This window comes from Vulpes lagopus, chromosome 10 (genome assembly GCF_018345385.1).
Source record: "Vulpes lagopus strain Blue_001 chromosome 10, ASM1834538v1, whole genome shotgun sequence".
NCBI lineage: Eukaryota > Metazoa > Chordata > Mammalia > Carnivora > Canidae > Vulpes > Vulpes lagopus.
In genome coordinates this window covers 76,237,222-76,262,876 of record NC_054833.1, presented here as the reverse complement: position 1 = coordinate 76,262,876, position 25,655 = coordinate 76,237,222, and the positions used below count along the sequence as shown (strand labels likewise).

Genomic DNA, 25,655 nt, shown 5'->3' with positions numbered 1-25,655 from the left:
AGCTTCCCCTGTACTTAACAATACTCTACCAACAGCAATGTACTATGGAATGAATTGCTTTGGGTCATTGATTCTTGGCATTGGAAGGAACTATAGAGGCCAACTTTATTCACTGGAAGCATCTCTACTCACAGGCATTTCTTGAAATGGACTCAAGTCCTCTTTTATTTAACAACTCAATCCTCAGATTCTAGAAATGTTCCCCTATGCCACATTTCACACCCCAGATCTTCCATCATACTACACCTTTAGCACCCACACTTTTAGTGTGCCAGGGTCCCTCCTAAAATGTGGCGTGCAGAAGAAAGTATAGTACTGCATAGGTGGCATACACAGTTCTGAATACATTGGGCCTCCCACATCCCTCTCTGTGGATACTTTCAGCTCATGCTGAGCACAAACAGAAATGTAAAGAGGAAAACACTCCATTTTATCCTCTACTCTCTACCACTACCACACCAAATGTGTGTGGGTTTCCCCATAGCAAGCAATTCTTCAACACCAGCTGGGTATCCCTATAATTCAGTTCAATTCTGAAGCTACCTACCTAGAGCACAGACCCTACAGGTTAAGGGCTCAGTCCCACAAGACTGTCCCCTCTCCTTCAGACATCAATCCCAAGTCCAGGTTATTATAACCTGTATTTCTGATAGACCCAGTATAAATTAGGATTCTCACAACCCCCTTCTCAGGTTTGATTAATTTGCTAGAGCAGCTCATAGAACTCAGGAAAACAGTTTACTTACCAGATTACTAATTTATTATAAAAAAATATGTTAGGAGTGGCCAAATAGAAAGGATGCATAGGACTAGGTAGGTGGGAAAGGGCGTGGAACATCTGTGCCCTCTCCAGGCACACCACCCTTCCAGCACATAGACATGTGCAGCAACCCGGAAATTCTCTGAACCCCATACTTTTGAGATTTTTAGGGAGGCTTCATCATATAGTTATGCTCAATCATAAACTCTCCAGCCCCTCTCCCCTTTCCAGAGGATGGAGGGTAGGGTTGAAAGTTCAAAGTTTTTTTTTGTTTTTTTTTTTTAAGTTCAAAGTTTTTAATCATGGCTTAGTCCTTCTGGTGACCAGCCTGCCTCCATCCTGAAGCAGCCCACAGCCCATTGAGAATATACTCATGGGAACAGAGACATCTCATCACCCAGGAAATCCCAAGGGATTTAGAAGCTTTGTATCAGGAACCAGGGTCAAAGACCAAATATTAGGTCAAGAGATGTACCTGGTGCTCTTACCTGTTAGGAAACTGCAACAGTTTTAGGGATTCTGTGCCGGGAATTGGGAGCAGAAACCAACAGATATATTTTCTATTATTTCACAAGTAAAACACAAACATTTATTCCATATAAGCATTTACATGTACTCTCTAAAGACAGACTTTGCATCCATCTCCATTGGATTCATTTTGTCAGTTTTAGCTCAAACTGTCCCTGCCGAGGCATTCCAGCATTCTTCTACCTACATGTTTACTGAAGTGATCTGTCTTCCTTCAGTTATGGATTAAAAAATGCTGACTGGGGAACTTGGGTGGCTCAGTGGTTGAGCATCTGCCTTCAACTCAGATCATGATCCCAGGGTCCTGGGATTGAGTCCCACATCGGGCTCCATGGAGGGGGCCTGCTCTTCCCTCTGTGTCCCTGCCTCTCTCTCTTTGTGTCTCTCATGAATAAGTAAATAAAATCTTTAAAAATGTTGTTGACTAAAAACAGGGTCAACCTCCAACCTCCCCACCTCCAATATGCCATGTTGACATTAATTGTTCAATCACTACCATGTTAGCATCATTTGGTTTTAGTCAACATGAACCAACTCCTAGTGACCATCACTTTTATGTTTTGTTTTCACAACTAATATATTTAATTCTTTGGCCTACAGTTTTACCAGGGATTGCCTCAGGCTTTGTGGTTTTATTACACACTTTTATCCTCTTATAGAAAAATGGTAATACTTGTCTCCTGTCCATTGGCCTTGTCTTCCTCTCCATGAGCTATCAAACAGTACCCTTCAGGGTTCCATGGTAACATATAATGCTACTTTAGCAACATAGGCTTTAGACATGGATTTAAAGCAACCAAGTATTGTCTTTCTAGATCTTTATTTTTCTTGGCATCCATTGTGTTCTAGGCCATTTATTAGGCTTTCAATGTGTATAAGACTTTGTACTCAGTGGTGAGGGTACAGTGGTGCACACAGGATTTACAGCTAAATGGAGGAGACAGAAATGCACAGGAAATGGTCATAGAGTGTAACAGTACCTTAATGGTGTTACAGGAGCCCACAGGGTAAAGTCCTAACCTCCAGGACTTCAGAGCTATTTGGAAATAGGGTGATTGTAGATGTAATCAGTTAAACTGAAGTCATACTAGAATAGGATGGGCCCCTAATCCAATTGACTGGTGTTCTTATAGAAAGGGGAAATTTGTACACAGACATATATACAGGGAAACTGCCATGTGAATCTTATGGGTTATGCGCCATGAGCCACAGAACTACCAGAAGCAGGGAGATAGACCTAGAAGCTCTCCTTCCTGGGCAGCTTCAGACTCAGAGCACAGTTGTACCAACACCTTGATTTCAGACTTCTAGCCTCCAGAACTGTGAGACAATACATTTCTGTATTGTCTAGGGTACTCAGTTTGTGGAAATTTGATACGGCAGCCCTAGAAAATTAATACACTGATTTATACCTTGAAGATCACATTCAGGTCTGACATACCATTCCATCCTCTCCACATATCCTACAGTAAATCTGAATTAAATGTGCTTACACAGGAAGATTTCTGTTTTCCATCCTTTATTAGTTTGTGATTTTTCTTTTTAGAGACTTCTTCCCCTTTTTGGCGTTCAACTTGTTTCTTACATAGATATTTTACTAATGGACTCAACAGATTCCACCCCAAGAAAAAGCCCTCTTGAGACCCAGGCTGAAAGCTATAGATGTAGTCCAACTACAATGCTTCAGAGGCAGATTATGGGACATGTATGACTTGATAATGGTGATCCTTCTGAGAATCACTTGTTTTTGAACAATATAGCAACATTTTAGCAAAGCATGTTAGTAGTCCTATGTCATTCCAGCAACAGTAATATCAAACCCATAGAAAACAGAAATAAAACAACCTACCTTGACTTTTTTAAACATTTTTTTTCACAGTTGTCCTAGAAGTAACAACTGTGTCTTTTATTTTAGTTTATGTACCTAATCTACTGTATTCTTGTATTTCCTGGTCTCTGAAGTTAAAAGAATAAAGAGAAAAAAATAAAAGGCACCTTTTTATAAGACAAAGGAATTTTTCCCTATATAAAAGGACAAGGACACGTCCCTAGCATCCCCTTTAGGAACATGTTAGACAATGATTCCCCTGGAAAAAAGAAGGGATTTGGAATGAAAGGGGCTTAACAAAGAACCCCAGAGGGGAATGGAATTAGTAGAGTAGTAATATCATCTTCCAGGTGGGAGGAGAACTGAGCAGGGCATCCAAACTGATCCTAGTACTTTCCTTGCCAACCATGAGCATTTGGTAGGAGATCTTATAATTATGATTATTATAAGATTATATCACAGTATCTTAGTTTTCTCATCTACAAAACAGAGGCAAACTGCCTCTCAGACATAGAATATAAAAGGGATTGCAAGCATTGCATAGAATGGGATTTGATTTTTTTATTAAATGTCTTGTATCTTGTATCCCTGGAAAGATATGGTTTAGTCATAATAGCAGAACCACTGATTGAACATGTTGAATATACTACTTGGCACTGGAAAGGTGTTTTGCCTACTTTTTCTCATCTGGTTTTCACAACCCTCCTAGGTCCATGTGTTTTAGCCTTACTTGAGAGATAGGAGAATCTGAGGCCAGAGATATTAACTTTCTTAATGTCAAAAGGCCAGGAAGGCACAGAGGCAGGATTCAAATTCACATCTCTCAGCTCTGTAGGGATCCCAGATGCAGGACCCCTGTGCCAGAACAGACATTACTACTTGATTACAGCACTCACTTTGGAATTTCTCTGGGCTGACAGTACTGATGGTGGGAAGTTTAACCAATTTGCCCTCCTAAGGCCTGTGCTCCCTAATCCTGATGACCCCATCTTCAGAGATTCTAATTCAGTAGGTCTTGGGTTGGACCCCAAATCTTTATTCTTAAGGATTTTCCAGTTGTTTCTGATGACAGGTTTTATAACCACTACTTTCTGCACCTATGTTCTGTGAGGCCAGGTCTTTTCTGTCTGTCTATTTGTTTGGTCTGTGGGTTTCTGAAATAAAAGCAAAAGCTCTTAGGAGGGGAAGGCAACTATTGACTGCTGTTGTTTATGGAATGACTACTAGATGAAAAATGGGTTGGGATCCCCGGGTGGCTCAGCGGTTTAGCGCCTGCCTTCAGCCCAGGGAGTGATCCTGGAGTCCCAGGATCGAGTTCCATGTCAGGCTCCCTGCATGGAGCCTGCTTCTCCTTCTGCCTGTCTCTCTGTGTGTGTGTGTGGGTGTCTCTCACGAATAAATAAAATATTTTTAAAAAAGAAAAAATAAATAAAAGTGGGTCTAGGGACACCTGGGTGGCTCAGTGATTAAGCGTCTGCCTTTGGCTCAGGTCATGATCTTGGGGTCCTGGGATCGAATCCCTCATTGGGCTCCTTGCAGGGAACCTCCTTCTACCTCTGCCTATGTCTCTGCCTTTCTCTGTCTGTGTCTCTCATGAATACATAAATAAAATCTTTCAAGAAAAAAAAAGAAAGGTGGGTCTAGTGCCTCTTTTTTTCTTTTCTGAACACTGGAAAGAAGACCTAGTCATACCCTTCCGTGCCAAGTATCTGGTGAATTTTAGAGATACTTGAGTGTCCTCCCTCAAATGTGACTGTGATGAGCTTGAAGAAAGAAAGACCTCTTAGCTATTCTCTGAGAAGTCTTTGTTTGGAGGAGTATAGACTATAAACAAGAGTAAGTAAAAATCTTATAATTTATGATTTATTATTAATCCCACTCCTCTAATTCATAACAAATTGACTAACACTATTCCTCCTCCCTCCCCAAAATCACTACATGTAGTAGATTACAAACGTGATGAGAAGCAGCAGCAATACCCCATTAATAGTTATAAATGTCTCAATGCTTATATTCCTCATCTATTTGGAAAATCTGCCTAAGTAATTAAAGAGTAAGAGGAATTAAAAAGATGAAAAATATCAGGAAAACAGTGCGCATGGAAATTATCAACACTATTTTACTTCTACTATTACTTCTTAATGACTTTATTTTCCATGGACAACAGTTTAAAAATGTTAATTTCTAGATTAAAAAAAAAAAAAGCCCCAGACTTCATTATCTTCCCAGCAAAGCAGATATTTTTCAAACAGTAAACTTACATCTTTGGCTTCTCTGAGAGGTACCGGAAGTGTTTGCTTCCAATGATTTTCACCACTGTCTCAGACATTGCTTCTGATCCACGGGGAGTCTTCTCAACAGAAGACATGCTTTTTCTCAAAGTCCTTTAAAATACTTGGGTTGGAAAATAAGTAACTCTTTTTTCCTCTTGATTTCCCATTAGTCAATTTAGCATCCTCATCTATATTAACAAAAACAATAGCAGGACCAAATGCTATTTGGTCTTACCTCACTTGACATTCTTAATAAAGACACGAGTAAGATATTTTTAATTACTATTATCATTCTCGTTTTAACGTTGAGAGAACAGGCAATATGTAGTTATGTAACTTACTCAGTAGCATAGAATCAGTATTTAGCAGAACTGGGAATCCCACTCAAGAGGTTTGCAAAACAGGTCTACTGAGCCATTTGGAAACTCTACTTTCCTGATACCAGATTGGATTCTTTGGAGGTCAGAGAGGAAACCAGGGCTTTAGTGGGGTGTATGGAGATCTTATATTCAGCTCTCCTGCTCAGTTTCCCTTTTTACAAAACCGGGATAATTCCAGTTCTACTTCCTGGGATTTAGGGAATCCAGTAAGATAATGCATCTGAAAGAGTGCTGTACATAGGAAAGAGGGAATTTTGTTGTTTTTGCTGACAGGTGTTTCTGTAATAATCCAGCGAAACTGAAATTGAGATCCTGTACTAGATAAATACTGGTGTTTACACAGGTTTGATGCCAAGGGCAACTTAGAAGTTCTATAACCCTGGCCCCAGGCTGATCACTTTCTTTCAGAGCCTCTCACGGATTGAAAGCTCTTCAGAGATCATTCTAATCCAAATGCTGGCTTTACAGATTGGTACACCGAGGCCCAGAGAGGGTGTATCATTTGACCAAGCTCACACAGCGAGTGGAACCAGCCCCTTTTCTAGTATTCTGGTCTGAAGTAGACCAGCTCTTCCCAGTACCCCAGCTTCACTTAGTGTGTGGTCCGCACTAAAGAAAGACCTGCTAGGAGAGGATAGCCCTACCCAGCGGGACCTGCAACCTCTTGGAAGCAGTCTGGAAACTTCAAGGGCCACAGTCTGTGATGGTGGGGTCCCTTCTCTTCCCAGCAGGTGCGTGTCTGTACTGAGCCCTTTCTTGGGATAGAACAGAAGGGTTGGCCTTACCGCCGAGGCAGCGTTTCCCACCCGGGCAGCTCAGGAGTACCCGGTCAGTGCTCTCCCCTGGATCGAGCCCCGCGGCGGCCTGCGGGGAGCAGCGCGGGCGATTGGAGCCCAGGAGTCGGGCCAATCACAGGGCTCGTGGCGGGGCTGCTCCCCCGGGTTGCTAAGGACGCAGAGGCTGTTGCTGGGCGGGGGACCAAGTTTCCATCCCTGCCCCGGTGGCTGGGGGCCTCCTCCGCGGGCGCCTGCGAAGAGTAGCAGTGTGCTCAAATCTGTGTTTTGGAGCTTCTCCAAGATCTCTGAGCTTTTTAAATTTTTTTTTAATTTATTTTTTATTTTTTAGCTCTTCTCGCTCACCTGTGTTGCCACGCATGTCCTGCTCTTTCCCTTAAGCTTCATTTCCCTTGGTGAGATTGGCACGTGGTTGGAATCTTGCCCCTGTAGGTTTAAATCCAGACCCTTCCACTGTATGGGTTTGGATAAATCTCTTCTTTTCCCTGAGGTTCAATTTCCTTATCTGTACAATGAGGAAGAGTAATAACGCAGACGTAAAGATAAGTCGGGGATGAAATGAAATGAGAGTATAAAAAAATAATTTTATGCCAGATCACTCATTTGAGCCAGACAACTATTACTATAAGTTAAAAATGACCAATAGCATAATTTTATTTATTTAATAAAGATTTAAAAAGTAAGGCTTGGGGGTGTTGAGTAATTACCCAAGGCCCCACCAAGGCAATTGACAGATCCCCGATTTGAATATACTCCTACACCTCCCGAATTAACAGCAATTTTTATTATGTTAGAAGACTTCAGCAAGCATGGGTAAAGACTTCAAATTGACTCCAAAATGGTCTTAACTATTTCCAGCAGCAGCAACCCCAGCATCCATACGGCCTGCCTCCTGCCCTCTGGCTCCACTGTGTTTTGTGGTTCACTATATCACCTACTGGCATATGTGATGTGATACACTCAGCTCCCCTCTAGGGCTTGCTCTCCCGTGGGCAAGACACACTGGCACATTCTGTGATATGCAAAGTACCTTGGTGTAGAGGAAAGGGGACAGCTCCCTATTTATTCTTCCAGCCCAGCTTCACATTGTCACTAGATCAGTGCTCTTAAGGTACACTAGATAAGCCCCATCTAGTCCAATGTCTCAAAGGACTCTGATCAGCAATAGAGGTTGTCTGTGGTTTCAAAGTCTTCTGTGCCCTATCCTCAGGCTAGATCTCTAGGTGGATCTCCCACTACTTCTCCCAGGCTTGCTATACTCCATCCAACCCAGTATACTAACTGACCTGAATCTGTCTTTTATTTTTCAGTCTCTGTGCCTTATTCATTCTGTTCTCTCTGTATAAGACCCTTCCGTTTGCTCTTTTTTTTTTTAGGTTCAAAAAAATTATAATTTTTGTACACTGTTTGCTCATTGTGTCCACCTGCAATCCATTCTTTAAGTTCCATCTCAAATGGTCAACAGTATGTACCTGGGAATCAGATACCTTGGGTTCAAATCCTAGCTGTGCTAGTTCAAAGTGATCTTTGGCAAATCACTTAAAATCTTTGTGCCTCAGTTTCTTCTTTTATAAAATGAGAATGACTTTTTGTAAAGATTGAGTTATATGAGTAATCGCTTAGAATAATGGCTGACATATAATGAGAAATATGTTTGCTATCATCATTATTATAAGTATCTGTCGAGAAGCCAAGTCAGATCCCAGAAGTTGAAAATGGTTTCTCTGTTCTCTGTATAATTTGTGGTTTCTCTCTTTTATAAAATGTGTCTTTCTTTGCCTGATAGTTGACTATCTGTTTGCATTGGTTGCCATACCTTCCTGGACCATGCTTGTGGTAGGCTGAATAAAGCCCCCTCCCCCAGACATCCATGCCCTAATCCTTAAAATCTGTTCATATTATCTTCTGTGGCAAAAGAGACGTGGCAGATGTGATTAAGTTAAGAATCTTGAGATGGGGAGATTATCCTGGATTATCCAGGTTGGTCTTAAATATAATTGCAAGTGTCCTTGGAAGAGGGGGGTAGAAGGATGTTTACCAAAGAGGAAGGAGGAAATATGACCATAGAAGCAAGAGGTTAGAATGATTTAAAGAAGGGATTTGGGCCAAAAAATGCAAGTGGCCCCCAGAAGCTAGAAAAGGAAAAAAAAATTCTCCTCTGGAGGCTCTGGAAGGACCAAGATCCTGCTAACTCCTTGACTTTAGCCCAGTGAGACTGATTTTGGGCATCTGGCCTCCAAAACTCCAAGAGAATAAAGTTGTATTGTCATTACCTGCCAAGTTTGTGATAATTGACAGCAGCCATATGAAACAAATGCAATGCTTGAAGGACCCACTTCTTCAAAGAACTGATTGCACTCCATGGCTTAAGTAGACCAGAATGGTTTTTGTTTTTTTTTTAAGATTTTATTTATTCATGAGAGATGGGGTGGGGGGGCGGGAGGGGGTGCAGAAACACAGGCAGAGGGAGACGCAGGCTCCATGCAGGGAGCCCGACATGGGACTCAATCCCAGGACTCCAGGATCATGCCCTGGGCCAAAGGCAGGCACCAAACCACTGAACCACCCAGGGAGCCCAGGCCAGAATTCTTATTGATGACCAATGTATAGGTATTGGGTGAAAACGAAGCCTTCCCTCTGTTGGGGTCACTAAAGTGTGAGGGTAAGATATGGAGGCTGTTGGCAGATGTTTATGTCAATACATAAATACCTTTTCAGCAAATAAGGAGCAAGCCAGATTAGAGCCGAAAATAGAGCCAGCATGGGGAGGGGATGAGAGCAAAGAGCCTGGACCCAGCTATGCCTGAAGCTAGAAAGATTCTAAACTCCCAAACATTGAAGTGAAAAATTTCCCTTTCTTAAGATATTTTGAGATGAGCTTCATTAAACTTTTACCCAAAGAGTCCTGGGGAATGCAGAGACTTTCAAACTTCAGGTTACTATGGCTCATATGTGGGGTATAGCTAATTGATTCAATGGCATTTTAAGTTTCATTGTTAATTCTGTGATAAAGCTTGAAGAAGTAAATTAATTTTGATCAAATAAGATATTCTAATAAAGACTCTCCTTTGACCTTATCTTGACTTAAAGATTTTATAAATGCCAACTTGAAACACAATGACATAAGAGGGAGGCTTTCCACTGCAGCTCTTCTGTCAGTTTGAAGCTATTCATTTGAAATTCGATATATTTTTTCAGACCCCAGGGAACCTCTGCTTTGCTGTTTCCTAGCCAAATGACCTTGAATTAGCAATTTCACTCTTATCTTTGAGGTGAAGACAATAATTACTCTGAAGATTGCTATCAGGATTAGAGATAATATTCTGAGAGCCCCTGACATGTAATAAGCTTTTATAAATTGTATTCTTGTTCATAACAATAGCAGCTAACATTTAGTGAATATTTATTATGTGCTAGACATTGTGCTAAAAACTTTTCCTTTGATATCTTATTTAATCTTTACAACCATCTTATGAAATAAGGACTTAATATCCCCATTTTAGAGATGAGGAATCCGAGGTTTAGAGACGATAACTTGCTCAGAGAGAATGTAGGTAGGAAGACTCAGAGCCGCGAAAAAAATCAAGGTGTATCTGATTCTAGAAGCGCCTTTGCAGCCACTACTCTATACCTCCTTTGTGGAAGTTAGCCATTGTTGTTATGTTATTATTACTGTTGTTATTATTAATTGTTAATGCTTTCATTGGCACTGTTTTAAGATTCTAGTTCCCTTTGAGAATGCAGATTCTATGATAGAATTCTTAAGAAGGGGTGGTCTTTTCTTATCTGGGATTTCCTATTTCACACTCTAGTTTATGAAATAACACAAACAGGAAATGTCTCTCCAGTGGTTTATATTAAACAAGGTAAAATAAAAAGCCATATAATAAATGTCTCCAGAAGATTAAAATACTGTGGTTAAAACTTTCCTTGAATTCAACAGCTTTAGGTTACAAGTCACCAGAGAAAGATTCCAGAGAAACATCTTCCGACAGAGTCGGCTCTCTTTCTTTCCCCAAAGAAAGATAAATAGCTATAATAAGGAACTAAAGAATGCTCCCTCCTAAAATTTCATGATTTTACGCTTACCACCATATACAGGAAGGAAAAGAAGAGAAAAAAAAATTATTTCCAATGTTGTTTTTGCTCATACAAGTCAAAGTAGAATGAGTTTATAAATAGGAAGCAATAAAACACTGTCTTTTGGGGAACTTGGGTAGTTCAGTTGGTTGGGCAGCCGACTCTTGATTTTGGCTCAGGTCATGATCTCAGGGTCATGAGTTCAAGGCCCTGTGTCAAGCTCCATGCTCGGTGCAGCCTGTTCAAGATTCTCTGTTTCTCTCTCTGCCCCTCCCCGCTAAATTAAGTAAATAAGATCTTTTAAAAAATTTTTTTAAAAATTAAAAAATAAACATCACTTTTTTGAAGTTTAATCAAAGAACCATAAAAATGAAGGATTTTACATTGAGGTCTTGTTCAAAAATAGAGGGGTCAGATACGGACATTAAATTAAGCTATATTGTGGTGCCTGGGTGGCTCAGTGGTTGAGCATCTGCTTTCAGCTCAGGGCATGATCCTGGGGGTCTGGAGATCCCCCGCCAGGGGAGACTGCTTCTCCCTCTGCCTATGACTCTGCCTCTCTCTCTGTGTGTGTCTCTCATGAATAAATAAGTGAAATCTTAAAAAAAAAAAAAATAAGCTGTATTGCGAAGAATTTGGAGCATTATGCTTTCTTCTCCCAAGAAACATATAGGACCCAAGCCAAAGATCTTTATGACTAATGGAGGACTTCAGGTTAAAAAGATGAGCAGTGATGGGCTGATTTTAGAACAGAATGCAAACACAGCCAGGTTTCTTTTCCTTTTTAAAACCTCTCTCATGGCTTTGGAGAAACAAGAGCATATTAGCATACTGATTAGATGGGCCAATTTTTGGCTGTACACTAATTTACTAGGGTTACCATAATAAATGAAAAAATGGGGGGATTAAGCAACCAACATTTATTATTTTACAATTCTGGAGGCTAGAAATCCAAAAAGGTATCAGTACATTGGTGCCTTCTGAGGGTGATAAGGGAAAATCTTTCCCATGCTTGTGTCTCCTTGCTTTGGGTGGTTTACTGCCAATATTTGGTATTCCTTGACTGGTAGACTTCAGCCTCTATGCTCACTCACATAATGGTCTCCCTGTGTGCACACCTGAACTTACTCTACTCCAGGAGAACTTCATCTTATTTAATTACCCGTGTAATCACCCTATTTCCATATTACCTCATATTTTAAGATACTCGGGTTTGGAGTTTCAATTGGGGGCGGAGATAGAGTTTACTATCAACTGAATGTTTGTGCCCCACCCCCCAAACTTCATATGCTGAATTCCTAATCCTCAGTGTGATGGTATTTGAAGTGGGGCCTTTGGGAGGTAATTAGGTTTAAGTGAGATCATAAGGGTGGGACCTTGTGTTGCAATTAGTGGCCTTACAAGGAATTGAAGGCACGGTGCTCCTTCTCTCTTGGCTCTGTGAGGGTAAGTCTGACCTTTGCAAACCAGGAAAAGGCTATGTCTCAGAACTGAATTGGCTGGATCCTAGATATAGGACTTCCCAGACTTCAGAACTGTGAGAAATGAATGGTTGCTATTTATCCTGTTTAATCTGTGGTATCTTTGTTATAGCAACTTGAATCAAAACACAATCCAAGCCTTGGCTGCTTGAGCTCCAAACCTGGCTCTGCACTTAGTGTGGTGGTACGTTAGCAATCTGTAACTATTTCTTCATGGATAGTACCAATACCTACAATAGTGGAAGGTCTAAAGGAAATAACAAATATTTAGAACAGTGTTTGGTATCTGGTAAGAATTTGTTGCCATTAGCCTTACCTCCTTAATATAACATGTACATCCTTTATTATTGCCCACTTGATTTGGTTCCTGCCCACTTTTCTACTCCCCTCCATCACCTCCGCCCCTCTCCCCACCTAATTAACTGAAGCTGCCCCTACATTACCTGCAGTTCCTTGAAGCTTCCATAAGTTTTAGCCCTTATGCTTTTGCAGAGGTGGTTGTGTTGGCTTGAAGTGTCTTCCTTGTGGCCCTGTTTCTAACTTGAAGATAAAGTCGAATGTTACCAGCTTCTCTGAAGCTGTCTATTCTCAATGTCCCCAGGCAGGGAGGTGTGCTCTCTTCAGTAAACCAGCAGTCTTAATGCCTCTTCAATGTGATTACTGCTTCCATATCCTTCTCCCCTGCTGAGTTGCTCCTGTGGATGCTGAGTACTATACCTTATTTGTTATTCAGCCCAGTTCTTTTTTTTTTTAAGATTTTATTTATTTATTCATGAGAGACACACGGAGAGAGGCAGAGACACAGGCAGAGGGAGAAACAGGCCCCCCTGAGGGGAGCCTGATGCAGAACTCAATCCCTGGACCCTGGGATCATGCCCGAAGTTGAAGGCAGACACTCAACCACTGAGCCACCCAGGTGCCCCGTATTCAGTCCAGTTCTAAGCACAGTGCTGGTACCTAGTATGTGATCATAAATCTATATTGGACAATTTATAATAGGGTAATAATGATAATGTTAAGTAAACACAATTTAACAAAGGAAAGCATCTTCTGTTTATTTAAGATTTCCTATGTGCCAGTCACTGAGGGAGGCACTCATTTAATTTCAATAACGATCCTATAAGGGATATATTCTTTGTTCTGCCGATGAGGAATCTGGTCTTGAGTGCTGGATTAGACAGGAGTATTGGTGGTAAGGAGCAGAAACTCCACTAAAGCAAATTCTAGTAAAAGGTGTGTTTGTCCTGAAACCCACGTGCAGAAATGACCTGCCCTTGGACACAGTCAGGAACCTGGAGGAGAATTCTCTTTTTCCAGCCCTTGTTTCTGCTCCTCTCTGTGCATCAGCATCATTTATTCTTTTCTCTAGTATATATTGCTGCTTTCTGATCTCAAGACCACAGGAAGGAAAGTCACCCATAACAATTCATAGGTTTACATCATTTCTAGTTAAGAGACCAGTACACCTAGAATTTCTTAGTCCCATTTACTAGGGGAAAATTATGGCTGGCCTAGTTTGGGTTAGGAGATATTTGAACCAATAAATTTTTGCTCAGGTGGAAAAGGAGGTAATAGCAGAATCATGAATTGTTGGAGAAGCCCTTAGCTCTGGAGAAAAGCTTGTATCTAGAAAGCTATAGGAATCTGGTAGAGATTAACCAGATAGGAGGTTGGATAACTTGCCTAAGGTCTTGTAGCAAATAAGTGGTAGAACAATGATTCAAATTCATATCTGTGTGATTCTAAGCATTGCATCTTCTCTTTGGAACATGGGTTTTTAACTTCTATAGTATGATACAAGAGGCCTGGAAAAAATGTGGTTGTATCAAAAGGTTCTAGAGGATGATCACAGAGAAGTTCTAAACCACAGAAAGACCATTCTGGCCACCTCTGCCCTGAATTATTGGGAACCTTATTTGCTTTTAAGTTTGAGCATCTGTAAATCACAGAATCTAGAGGTTGAAAGGATTCTCACAAGTTACCTTGTCTGATCATTCTTCCACCCAGCCAGATGGAGCATGGACATTCTTTGTAACATTCTTGCCTAGTGATTCTGAAGGCCTCAAAGAGGCTATGGTTGAAGAACTCAGAGCATTGACTCTGAGGCCAGAAGGCTTGGGTTCAAACTCAACCCTGTCATTTACTATTGCATGTCTTTGGGCAGTGGGGTTAGCATTTATGCCTTAGTATCTTAATCTGTGAAAAGAGAATAATAGCAATAATTACATTATTTTTTTTCAAATCAATATTTATCGTACACTTATTATATGCAAGCCCTCTTCTAAGTGTTTAGTATTAACCAATACATTTATCCATTTATCCTAATAATTCCATGAGGGAGGGAATATTATTTTCAGTTAAGGAAACTGAGGTATAGGATAGTTAATTACCTTGCTCCAGGCCTACCCTATTAGTGGCAAGGCTGGGGTTTAAACACCTGCAGCCTGGCTACAAAGCTTATGTGCACTCTCCACCATGTTATCTCCCTGATGTTCTTAGGAAGAACATGTGATAAAACAAACATAAAGCACTTATCACAGCATACTCTATATTCTCAATACATATCAGTGCAGTTGTTCCCTCCTCCCAATTCCAATCTTCTTAACCCCAACCACCAAGCCTGAATGCCACAAACCCCTCCATTCTTGAATGCTTTTGGGAAAAGCAGGAAGCCTGCTCTATTTCCTTGTACTGCTTCATAGCCTAGAAGAAGGAATTTGTGTAGATATAGGACTTTTCAGTGCCCAATATCCCCATCAACCTCTAAGCATGGCTTAAGATAATGCTTCTTTTTTTGGAGGGGAAGTAAGAAGGTGGTTGAGAAAAGGAATGCTGCTTGATAATGTCCTAAAAAGGCCTAAGTTGGTTTTATGATAAAACTTACTATATTAGTATCCCTCATATATCCATACCTATTAAATATTTACTGGGCATAATTTTAAGGCCTCGAGTTGAGTGCTAAGGATACAATAACTAATCAGATTTGAACAGTCCTCTCAAAATTACCAATAAGAGAGTTAAAGTTTGCTCATAAATAATCATAATCCATGACCCATGGGTGGGTTAATACTGTTAAAATATCTATGCTACCCACAAGCAATCTACAGATTTAATGCAATTCCCATAAAAGTTGCATGTAATTTTTCACAAAATAGAACAAACGATAGTGAAATGTGTATGGAACCACAAAAACCTCCAAATAGACCAAGCAATCATGAGAAGGAAGGACAAAGCTGGAGGCACCATGCTTCCTGATTTCAAACTACATTACAAAGCTATAGTAATAAAAGCTGTATGATTTTGGCATTAAAAACTGACATACAGATGAATGAAACAGAATTCAAAGTCCAGAAATAAACCACATATAGATGGTAAATTAAATCATGATAAAGGAGCCAAGAATATACACTGGGGAAAGAAGAGTCTCTTCAATAAATAATGCTGAAAATAGGCAGCTACATGCGGAAGAATGAAACAAGACCTCTCTCTTATGTCATGCACAAAAATGAATTCAAAATGGTTTAATGATTTGAATATAAGACCTGAAACCATAGAAATCCCAGAAGAAAATACAGGCCGTAATCTCCTTGACATTGGTCTTGGCACTGCTTTTTTTTTTTTTTTTTTTGGACATCAAAAGCAGAGATGAACAAGTGGGACCATATCAAACTAAAAAACTCTGCACAGCAAAGGAAAACCATCAACAAAATGAACACAATGAAAAGGCAACCTACCAAATGGAAATATTTGAAATCCTATGCCTCATAAGAGATTCGCATCCAAAATACATAAATAGCTCCTAGAAACTCAATAGGAAAAAAAACAAAAAACAAAAAAACCAACAATCCAATTAAAAATGTGTGGGGGTTCTGAATAGACTTTTTTTTTTTCCAAAGAAGATATACAGGTGGCCAGGTACATGAACAGGTACTTAAGAGCACTAATCATCAGGGAAATGTAAATCAAAACCACAATGAGCTATCTCCTCACAACTTTCAGAATGGCTAATATAAAAAATAAAAGAAATAACAGTTGTTGGCAGGAATATAGAGAAAAGAGAACCCTCATGCACTGTTAGGAATGCAAATTGCTGAAGCCACTATGAAAAGCAGTATGGAGTTTCCTCAAAACATTAAAAATAGAACTACCACATGATCCAGCAATTCTACTACTTAGTATTTATCCAAAGAAATGAAAATGCTTACCCAAAAAGATAAATACACTCTGATGTTCATCACAGCATTCTTTACAATAACCAAGACATGGAAACAACCTAACTTGTCTGTCCATTGGTGGATAAGTAGATAAATAAATTATTATATATTTATAAAATGAAATATTATTCAGCCATAAAAAAGGAAATCTTGCCATTTGCAATGACATGAATGGATCTTGAGGGCATTATCTAAGTGAAATAAGTCATATGGAAAGACAAATACGGTATGATCTCACCTCTGGAATCTGAAAAACAAAAAAACAAACAAAACCCCAAAGGTATAGAAAATTAGTCATTGCCAGAGGCAAGGGATGGGGAATGGGTATAATGGGTGAGGGGATTCAAAAGGTACCAGCTTCCAATTATAAAATAAATGAGTTATGGGGATGTTATGTACAGCATAGTGACTATAGTTAATAATAATGCATTATGTATTTGAAAGTTACTGAGAGACTAGATCTTAATAAGAGTTCTCATCACGAGAAAAATTCTGTGTTTTTTTTTAATTAAAAAAACGTTTTTGGTAGCTGTTGATGGATATTAACTAGACTTATGATCATTTTATAACATTTACAGATATTGAATCATATACACCTGAAACTAATGTGATATGTTAAAAATTATAGGATATAAAGTAAGAAGGAGTAATACATATGAAAATTTAAAGGCAAGGGCAATTACTTCAGAATAGTAGGATGGGGGAGGTGCTATGGAAGAGTTAGCATGTGAGTTCTGCCTTTTAAAGATAGGTAGTAACTTGACATATGAAAAGGGGAGAAACCATATACCAAGCAGAGGGAGTAGAGATAAAAGGAAAAAGAAATTGTGAAATGTGGTCAAGGAATTGTCTAGTTTCATTTGGGGAATGGTGGAAGACCAAATTTGGATAGTAGGTTTGGCCCAGATTGGAGAAGACCCTGGGTATCAGATTAAAATGCACATATTATTTTTTATTAGGACAGGGAGAGATGGATTCTATTTTACAGTATGAATGGAATGACCTCACCCATGGTGTTAGTCAGGAGAGTCCCACTTACGCCATGGTTACAGACCTAAATCTCAGTGGCTTAAGAAAACAAAAGTCTAGTTTTATTCATGCGCATTCTGCTGTGGATTTGAGCAGTTCTCTAGGACAATTATCCTCCATGCGTTAGTTCAGTGGTCTGATCTCCACGGACCCCATGGCGTCTTTGTTCCAACACGTGCTTCTGTGATGACTGTGGTTAAGAGGAAGAAAGTTGTGGAAGGTTACCCACCTGGAACTAAGTACTTTGTTCTGGAAACCATACATATACTGCTTCTGCTTATACCCCATTGGCCAGATGAGTAACGCAACTGACCTCATAAAAACGGGGGCTGGGAATTATGGTCTCTGAATGCCTGGAAAGAGAAAAGTAGACACTGATGAGCCCTAGTAATGTCTACCACACCCACACTTACATAGAAATTACTATGATTCAGAACAAGATTGTATTTACAAACAAAATAAAAATATGTAAGATTTCTAATATACTATTAACAGAAATTTTCCCATCTGTTGCATTTACCACTTTCAAATGTAGGAAATGTTGTTTACAGTTTATCCACCCACAGCACATAATGAAAGAAAGATATCTACTTATTTCTGTAATCTGCCTGTTATTATCTCTGGCGTAGCATGAATTGGTATACATTGCATGTGATGTAGGCTCTGCCAACACACAGCTGATACCTCCTTTGGCTTCAGCTGCAAGCTGCAGTCTAACTAGTATAGACCACGGCTTCCAAAAGAACACCCCCTTGTCAGAATGTGATTAGAGAGAAACTTGTATGCAAAGAATTAAGGACACCTACGTGATGTGTATACATACAGTTGCCTACATGTGATATTAACATGTTACATGGTCTCAGATACCTTATTTTTACAAAGAGTGGAATGTAGAACTATTAGAATTTGATCAAAAGTGCCTGAGTTTTGGAGTCAGAGATAAGTTAGAAGCCTAACTCTATGAACTAATGGCTCTGTCACGCTGAGCCTCGGTTTCTTCATTTTAATAATGGCATTGCTAGGGCACCTGGGTGGTTCAGTTAAGTGTCTGACTCTTGATCTCAGGGTGGTGAGTTCAAGCTCCACGTTAGACTCCACGGGAGGTGTGAAACCTACTTAAAAATGGTATTGCTATCAACAGAATTGTCAAAATGTATTAACAATAATAGCTAAAATTGAGAACTAAGTGTATACCGAGCACTTTACATATGATACTCTATTGTATGACCAATCAATGATTGATCCAGCAATCATCTATCATCAACATGTATAAGGACATTGGTTTAGTTCCTATGTAGCAGGAGGGAGTGTTTCAGATTGCGTCTAAACTGAGATTTACATGTATCTGGTAAACTGAACTGGTGAACAAGACCTGAGGTATTGGGTTTGCATGAGGGATTTTTCCAGGGTTGGAGAGGAGTTGCTGAAGGCATTGGTTTTATGTGAATACATGGGACTGGGCCTGAAATAGGATAGACAGGACAGTGTTTGTCTGAAATTTAGGTATCCCACCTGTGTGGCCCAAGTCTGCCTATACTAGAAGCAACTGATCAAGGGGATGATGTAAGAAGATGCTGAGACACAGAGACACCAGCAGCACCTGTTTGGTGAGCAGGTGACAAGGTGTGACACAAAAGAGAAAAAAGAGGATGTTTCTCTCTACTTTGGTATGAACACTGAGATTCACAAGGCAGCTGTGCTGGAATCTATCAGGGGGGTGCTCTGGACCACAGCATCTTTGGCAGGTAATTGACATTCTTTTGGCAGGTGCCCTCATCTCCGACAGTGGCAAGATTCTGCTCTTCCCAACTGGCTTCCTGGTGAGTTACTACATCCTCAAGGGAGGAAAGAAAATAATAGTAAAGTGTTACTTTTGGTGAGAACACGTGGAATACCCACTGGGATCCTTTGACATTTATGGGAAACCGTATCTTTCCTATCAAATCTGTAGACTCTAACCCGAGGTCTGACATGAAGGGGCTCAGAAAGTCCTTTATCAAAGAATGAAAGAAGGAGTGAAGAATTGTCTCAATTCTCCAGTGAATTGTCTCAATCCTGCAGTGAATGCTATGCTTTCCCGCGGGGACAGTATTGGCATTCCTGTGCAAGACTGTCCGGCATATTGCAGGACATTTAGCAACTTTAACCCCTGAGCACTAGATTCCAGGATGCCATTCAGTGTAGCAATCAAAACACAGGACTTTGTCCACTTCAAATGCTCAGTGTGGGGATACTATTCTTGAAAACCATTGATCTAATTGGACTCAACATTTCTCTGCAGCCCTTGAAGCAGTATTTCTGTGGGAACCCATAGAGTCTCTGTAGAACAGGACCATTCTTCTTTCTGTCTGCTCAGTACATTGGGACTGGATTTTTCTCTTGCTTCCTTTGCTCTGTACTGTGGGAATGTCCTAGAGAGGAACTCCACTTGACATCCCACTGTTCTTGTCCAGGGCAATGAGTTTGCCAAATTCAACCTAATAGTCTGAGGGAATGATCCTGGCTGCTAAGTTTTCTGACTAGAAGCTTCTCTGTATTGCACTGGTAGATATTTTGAAAAGGGGAGTAAAAATATCAGGTTTGTTAATAGTCTAGTAGATATTAAAGAACACAGCTCTTCGGCAAAAGTAGATTTGGGATCTTTTCTACCTCATAGGCCATAATCCATACCAGAACCTTCTAGATTCTGACTGGAATAGTGTATGTGTGTGTGGGAAAAACAAGATGAGTAAGGAGAGACAGTTGCTCATCAGGATGGTTGGTTTGTCATATGCTTAAAAACATCTGCCTCCTGAAACTCCAACCGCAAAACTGCCAGTTTGAATATACACCATTAGGTGGCAGTAAAACAGAAATGTCTGCAGAGAAAGCAGAAATCCCTTCAGAATTATAATAAGTTTTATAGACCAAGACAACTGCAGTTGTAAAACATTATGGTGTATCAATTGGCATATTTGCTGATCAAATCTTTACAAGGTTCGAATAGGCTCATAAATACCGGGTTTTCTAGTTTGGCCTATTCATGCTTCATGCTTCTGTTTAAGACATTTAGGGAGGCGGGAAATCCAACAAATGGTTGAAATACCAAAGCAATATGCCACTGACAATTTGTTTTCCTGTGATTGAGGCAAAATATATATGCCTCGATTAGAAGCACTACCCAAACAAGCAGAATCTGCTACATTCAAAGATGAGCTCATTTCTCATGCAAAGCACAGCCCAGGCTGGAGTGAACCAACAGCTAAATCGTTTTGCTACTTGATTTTTATAAGTGAGTTCCAATTCCTTTACCATTCCCACAAGAGTCTCTTTATACAAGGATGTTTCCATATATATATATATATATATATATATATATATATATATATATAGTTATTGGCTGATGATAAAATCAGGTTTTAAATGCATAAAATCACAGGGCAGGAGGTGATATGAAAACACCCCTTTCATTAGAGTGTTGGTCTCATGTGAATGGTTGAAAAGAGGAGCAGACTGGCTTATGACTGTCAACATTTGACAATGGGGAAACTGAGGCTATGTGTTAAACAACTGGCCCAAAGACATATGACCAGTGAGTTATTTAGCCAGATTATGAAACCAGATTTCCCATAAGGCGCTGGATTGGCTGTGACACTGATTATCTTAAGAGACCCATTCAAGAATTTTTGGCTAACCAAGCAAGTCAAGCAGCTAAGCTTCTCTCAGCTTTGTTTTTGTACACGTGCACACTGACCATGTTTTTAAAAAGAGAAATTGAAATTCCTTGGAAAGATCACCTTCATCATATGGTGGCTGCTTATCTTACATTTGTAGATAAAGATCTTGTCTCTGGCCAGTTAGTTCCCAGAGATCCTGCCTTAGAAAATGTCTTTCAGCTTCTTCTTTAAAGCTAATGCATGTATGGCCTTCGCTCTATCTAAAATCCTCTGCCTCTGTGTTCATCTGGCAAAACTGTGTTGACACTGAATTTAGGGGCCCTTTGATGTGTTCCCCAGATTCCTATGCTAGGTACTTTCTTCAGGGAGGAGCAACCCTTTGTTATCACTGCCTGAGCATCCATTAGATACAGGGCAGAGATCACATCTGTTTCGCTAGTAGTTTTATGCATGAGAGTGCTCAACACAGAGGAGGTCCTTAAATAACTATTGTGTGACAGACCAGACTGATCCTGTCCTGGCTTTTACACAGTGATACTCTTATTGAAGGGAAATATTTATTCAAGAATCCAAAGTAATGGAGTATAAAGACGTAATATAAATTACATATTATATATTGCATATATTTATAATCATTTTAAATAACTGAGTTTTAATTTATCCTCATAATGCTATGTACATATATATATGTAGATAGTTTTATATATATACTATCATCTATGTACCTATGTATGTATCTGTGTATCAATCAAGTATATATAGACTTAATTGTTCTGCTCTGGGGAAACAGAAATTAATAATTATTGATCTCTGTTATGTGCCAGTTACACTATTAGGTCTTCATGCATATTGATGCTATATAATCTTCAAGCAATTCAAGCAATTCAAGTGATAAAATTAGCGCTACGAAAACTGGATAACTTGTGTGTTCAGAATGTAGGAAAGCTGGGTTTATATCCAGATTTACCTTCCTCAGGAGTTCTTGGTTTATTGCTATTCTCCGGAAGTAACTGGGGCTCTGAGAGCAGAAGTCACTAAAGTATGACGGCTAGTCAGTGGCGGAGCTAAATGGTAGGATCTGGAACTTTTGGCCTTTGCCTCCTCTTACTGCATCAGACTTTCTACTCTGTATAATGATAAAAGATAAGAATTCATTTTCATTCAGCTGGAGTAATTTGGCAGATTTCAGGATTTTCATGAAGCCCAGACTTTCCTTTGGTTCTGTTTATATTGAGAAATGTATTCATTTGGCAACTGCCTGAGACCCATGTGAACATCTGCTAACTTGTGGTATTAGCTAGTTCACAGATTCCTTGGTCTTCCTGACTTAAGCTCCTGCAGAAGTTCAGGACTGGGGAACAGATTTTGTAATTCATTTGTTTGCATGTAAAAATGCCTTTTCAGTTCTCCCATTCCTTAGTGATTCTCTTCTAAACCATCTTGCTATGCATTTATCAAGGAAATTTGCCATCTTCAACTTGGAGACAACAATTCAAGTTAAAGCTAACCATTAGAATTCATTGAAAAAAATATTAGAAACAGTTTAAAAACAAGAATGGCTGTGTTTGCTCTATAAGAGAGCATTAAAAAAAATCAATAATAAGAACAACTAATGGTGATAATGTCTTCCCTGACTCATAGGGATATTTAAAAGTAAAATGATGTAATTGTTGGGAAACACTTTGAAAAATAAAAGCGCCATGCAGTACAAGACATTACGATTATTATACGATTGTCCTGAAGCACAGCTGAAAGTGAGCCTTATCTCCCTGAGGATCAGATGTCATCATTGATAAATCATTTGTGTAATTCCCAGATCTCTCTATCAGGGTGTTCAGGGGATGTGACCAAAGGTGAGTCACAACCTCTCTGAACCTTTGTTCCCATATCTTTGAGCTGGGAATTAATATTATTATGAATGACTAACCATCTATAGAGCAATTCTGTGTCCAAGATACAAAGCATCTTGGGATTATGATTTAATTTAATGCTTATGACCCCATGAAGTGCCTTATTTTATAGATGAGGAAAATGAAGCACAGAGCAGTGAAACATCCAGGCCTAGATCACACAGCTAGAATATTGTGAGGTGTCTGTAGAAATCTACAGATCTCAATTTTAGGTACACTGTATGTTGTGGATTGTATAGACTTGGCTCTCTAGCATGCTTTCCTCTATTCTTTCTCCTTTGGAGAATTGCCCCTCCACCAGAACATATTTCCCCATATTCTGATAGGGCTGCTAATCCCACGTACCTCCTCATGTCACCACAGGGTAAAAGTATGACCAGGCCTAGCCAGTCACAATAATTCACATTAGTTTCATTAATTGACTTAAGAAGTAGGTAAAGAATGAAAGCTTGGACAAGTCAGAATCCTTGGGATTTATATATACAAAAGGGAAGAGAGAGACTTTCTCTCCTGAAGGCCTGCCAGCCAGAGTGAGTGAGAAGACGCTGGAAGGCTGTTTCTAGTAGGAAAGAATGAAGCCAATAGAGTACCAAAGGCAAGAGATTCTGATGGCATCATTTCAGCTCCCAGTCCAGCAGTGCATGAAGTGAGATCTACCTCCATGCTTTTTGGTCATTGGAGACAGTAAATACCATATTTACTATTATTTTTTTAAAAGACCTATTTTTAGAGCAAATTTAAGTTTACCAAATAGTCGAAAGTACTGAGATTGCCTGTATCCTCCTGACCTCACAATACAGAGCCTCCCTTCTTATTCCTGACCAGAGAGGTATATTTGTTACAACTGGTGAACCTACACAGACACATAATCACCCAAGTCCATAGTTGACCTTACACTTCATTCTTGCTGTTATACATTTTATGGGTTTAGACAAATGTATGATGACATGTATCTATTATTATAGTATCACATAGAGTATTTTCACTGCCCTAAAATCTCTGTGCATCACCTTCATCCCCAGCAACTACTGATCTTCGTACTGACTCTATAGTTTTGCCTCTTCCAGGGGGTCCTGTAGTTGAAATCATACAATACCTAGCCTTTTCACACTGACTCCTTTCATTTAACAATATGCATTTAAGATTTGTTTTGTTTTTGTCTTTGATAGCTTATAGCTCATTTCTTTTTTTTTTATTTAAGATTTTATTTATTCATGAGAGACAGAGACAGAGAGAGAGAGAGAGAGAGGCAGAGACACAGGCAGAGGGAGAAGCAGGCTCCCTACGAGGAACTCAATGTGGGACTTCGACCCTGGGCCAAAGGCAGCACTAAACCACTGAGCCACTGGGGTTGCCTGATATCTCATTTCTATTTAGAACTGAATCAAATTCCACCGTTGGAATGTACAGCAGTTTATCAATTTATATACCAACAAAAGGACATCTCGGCCCCTTTCAGGTATTGGTAAGTATGCATAAAGCTGCCATAAACACACACGTGCAGGTTTTTGTGCAGAGATAGTTTTCAATGAACACCAATTTTTGAGAAAGATTTTATTTATTTATTTGAGAGAAAGAGTGAGACAGAGAAAGAGCATGAGTGAGAGGAAAGGGAGAGGGAGAAGCAGGAGCAGGCTTTCTGCCTGAGGGGGAATCTGATGCAAGGCTTGATCCCGGTACTCTGGGATCATGACCTGCACTGAAGGCAGATATTTAAATGACTGAGCCATCCAGACACCCTAATAAATACCGATTTAAAGTTAATTTGAGTTAGATTTTTAATACTTACCACCAAGAAGTTTCTGATTGCTAGAATATGTAACAAAGTATGTTGCCATATATTGTTTTCCTGAGTTCTCACAGCAAGCCTGTGTTAGTATTCTCATGTATGGCTTTTTCTAACAGAAGTAAAAGAAAGAACTAGAAAAACTAGAGACACACTTGATATTTACACTCAGTGTTTGTGTTTCCAAAGACCTTGCTCTTTTGACAATATTCTGCTAGATATAGAAGGTAGAACCAGATATGGTAATGGACTTTGATTTTACTGTAAAACAAAGGCAGATAATCAATCATATTGGAATAATTGTTCATTGATTCTGCATCATCCAAAAAAATTAACAAATATTTTTCTAGCTATTAAAGCACATACATATAAAAGCCCCAAACTTATTTTAACAGTATCTTGATTTAAATCTAACATACGTTTTACTCTATCATGTCTTCTTGGCAACAGAATTCTGATTGTATTTCTACTTGATGATCTAGGTCATAGTTGTCCCTGTCATAAGAGACAGCACAGCACACTTGATCATGTTGCTAATTAAATTGTTTATCTTTCCAATTAGATGGTAAGGTCTGTGAGGGTGGGTAGCATGCTGCTGTCATAATATTAATAATAATCCCATATGAATTTCCAGTTCTTAGCCCAGTACCTGGTATCCAAAGTTAACTAAAGGCCTGACATAAATGCATGTATAAGTGGGCCTGAATAATTATAAAATGAACCTGAATAATTGTAATGCAATTCAATTACTGATGTTCTAGAGGCTACTAAAATATGCGAGATTGGCCTTTTGCTGAGCCTCAGGTCGCTGAGGCTTTTGTCTGTGTTTCTGCCCCTGGCTGTGGGCTTTATTTAGGTAATGTTTAGAGAGAAAGAGAGATGTCTAGTATCCTATAGATCCTACCTCTGCCCGTTAATATTTGTGTGACCTTGAAC

At 39.6% G+C, this 25,655-nt stretch overlaps 1 protein-coding gene across 1 annotated transcript in view; it reads right to left on the bottom strand.

Annotated features, from left to right (window-relative positions):
- The window catches only part of C10H1orf87 (chromosome 10 C1orf87 homolog), a 77,314-nt gene extending 71,830 nt beyond the window's left edge, over window positions 1-5,484 (bottom strand). Inside the window, exon 1 of the mRNA XM_041773024.1 lies at window positions 5,378-5,484. Coding sequence (XP_041628958.1) covers window positions 5,378-5,484 — 107 coding nt within the window. The remainder of the gene's footprint in view (window positions 1-5,377) is intronic.
- Between the last annotated feature and the right edge of the window lie 20,171 nt (window positions 5,485-25,655).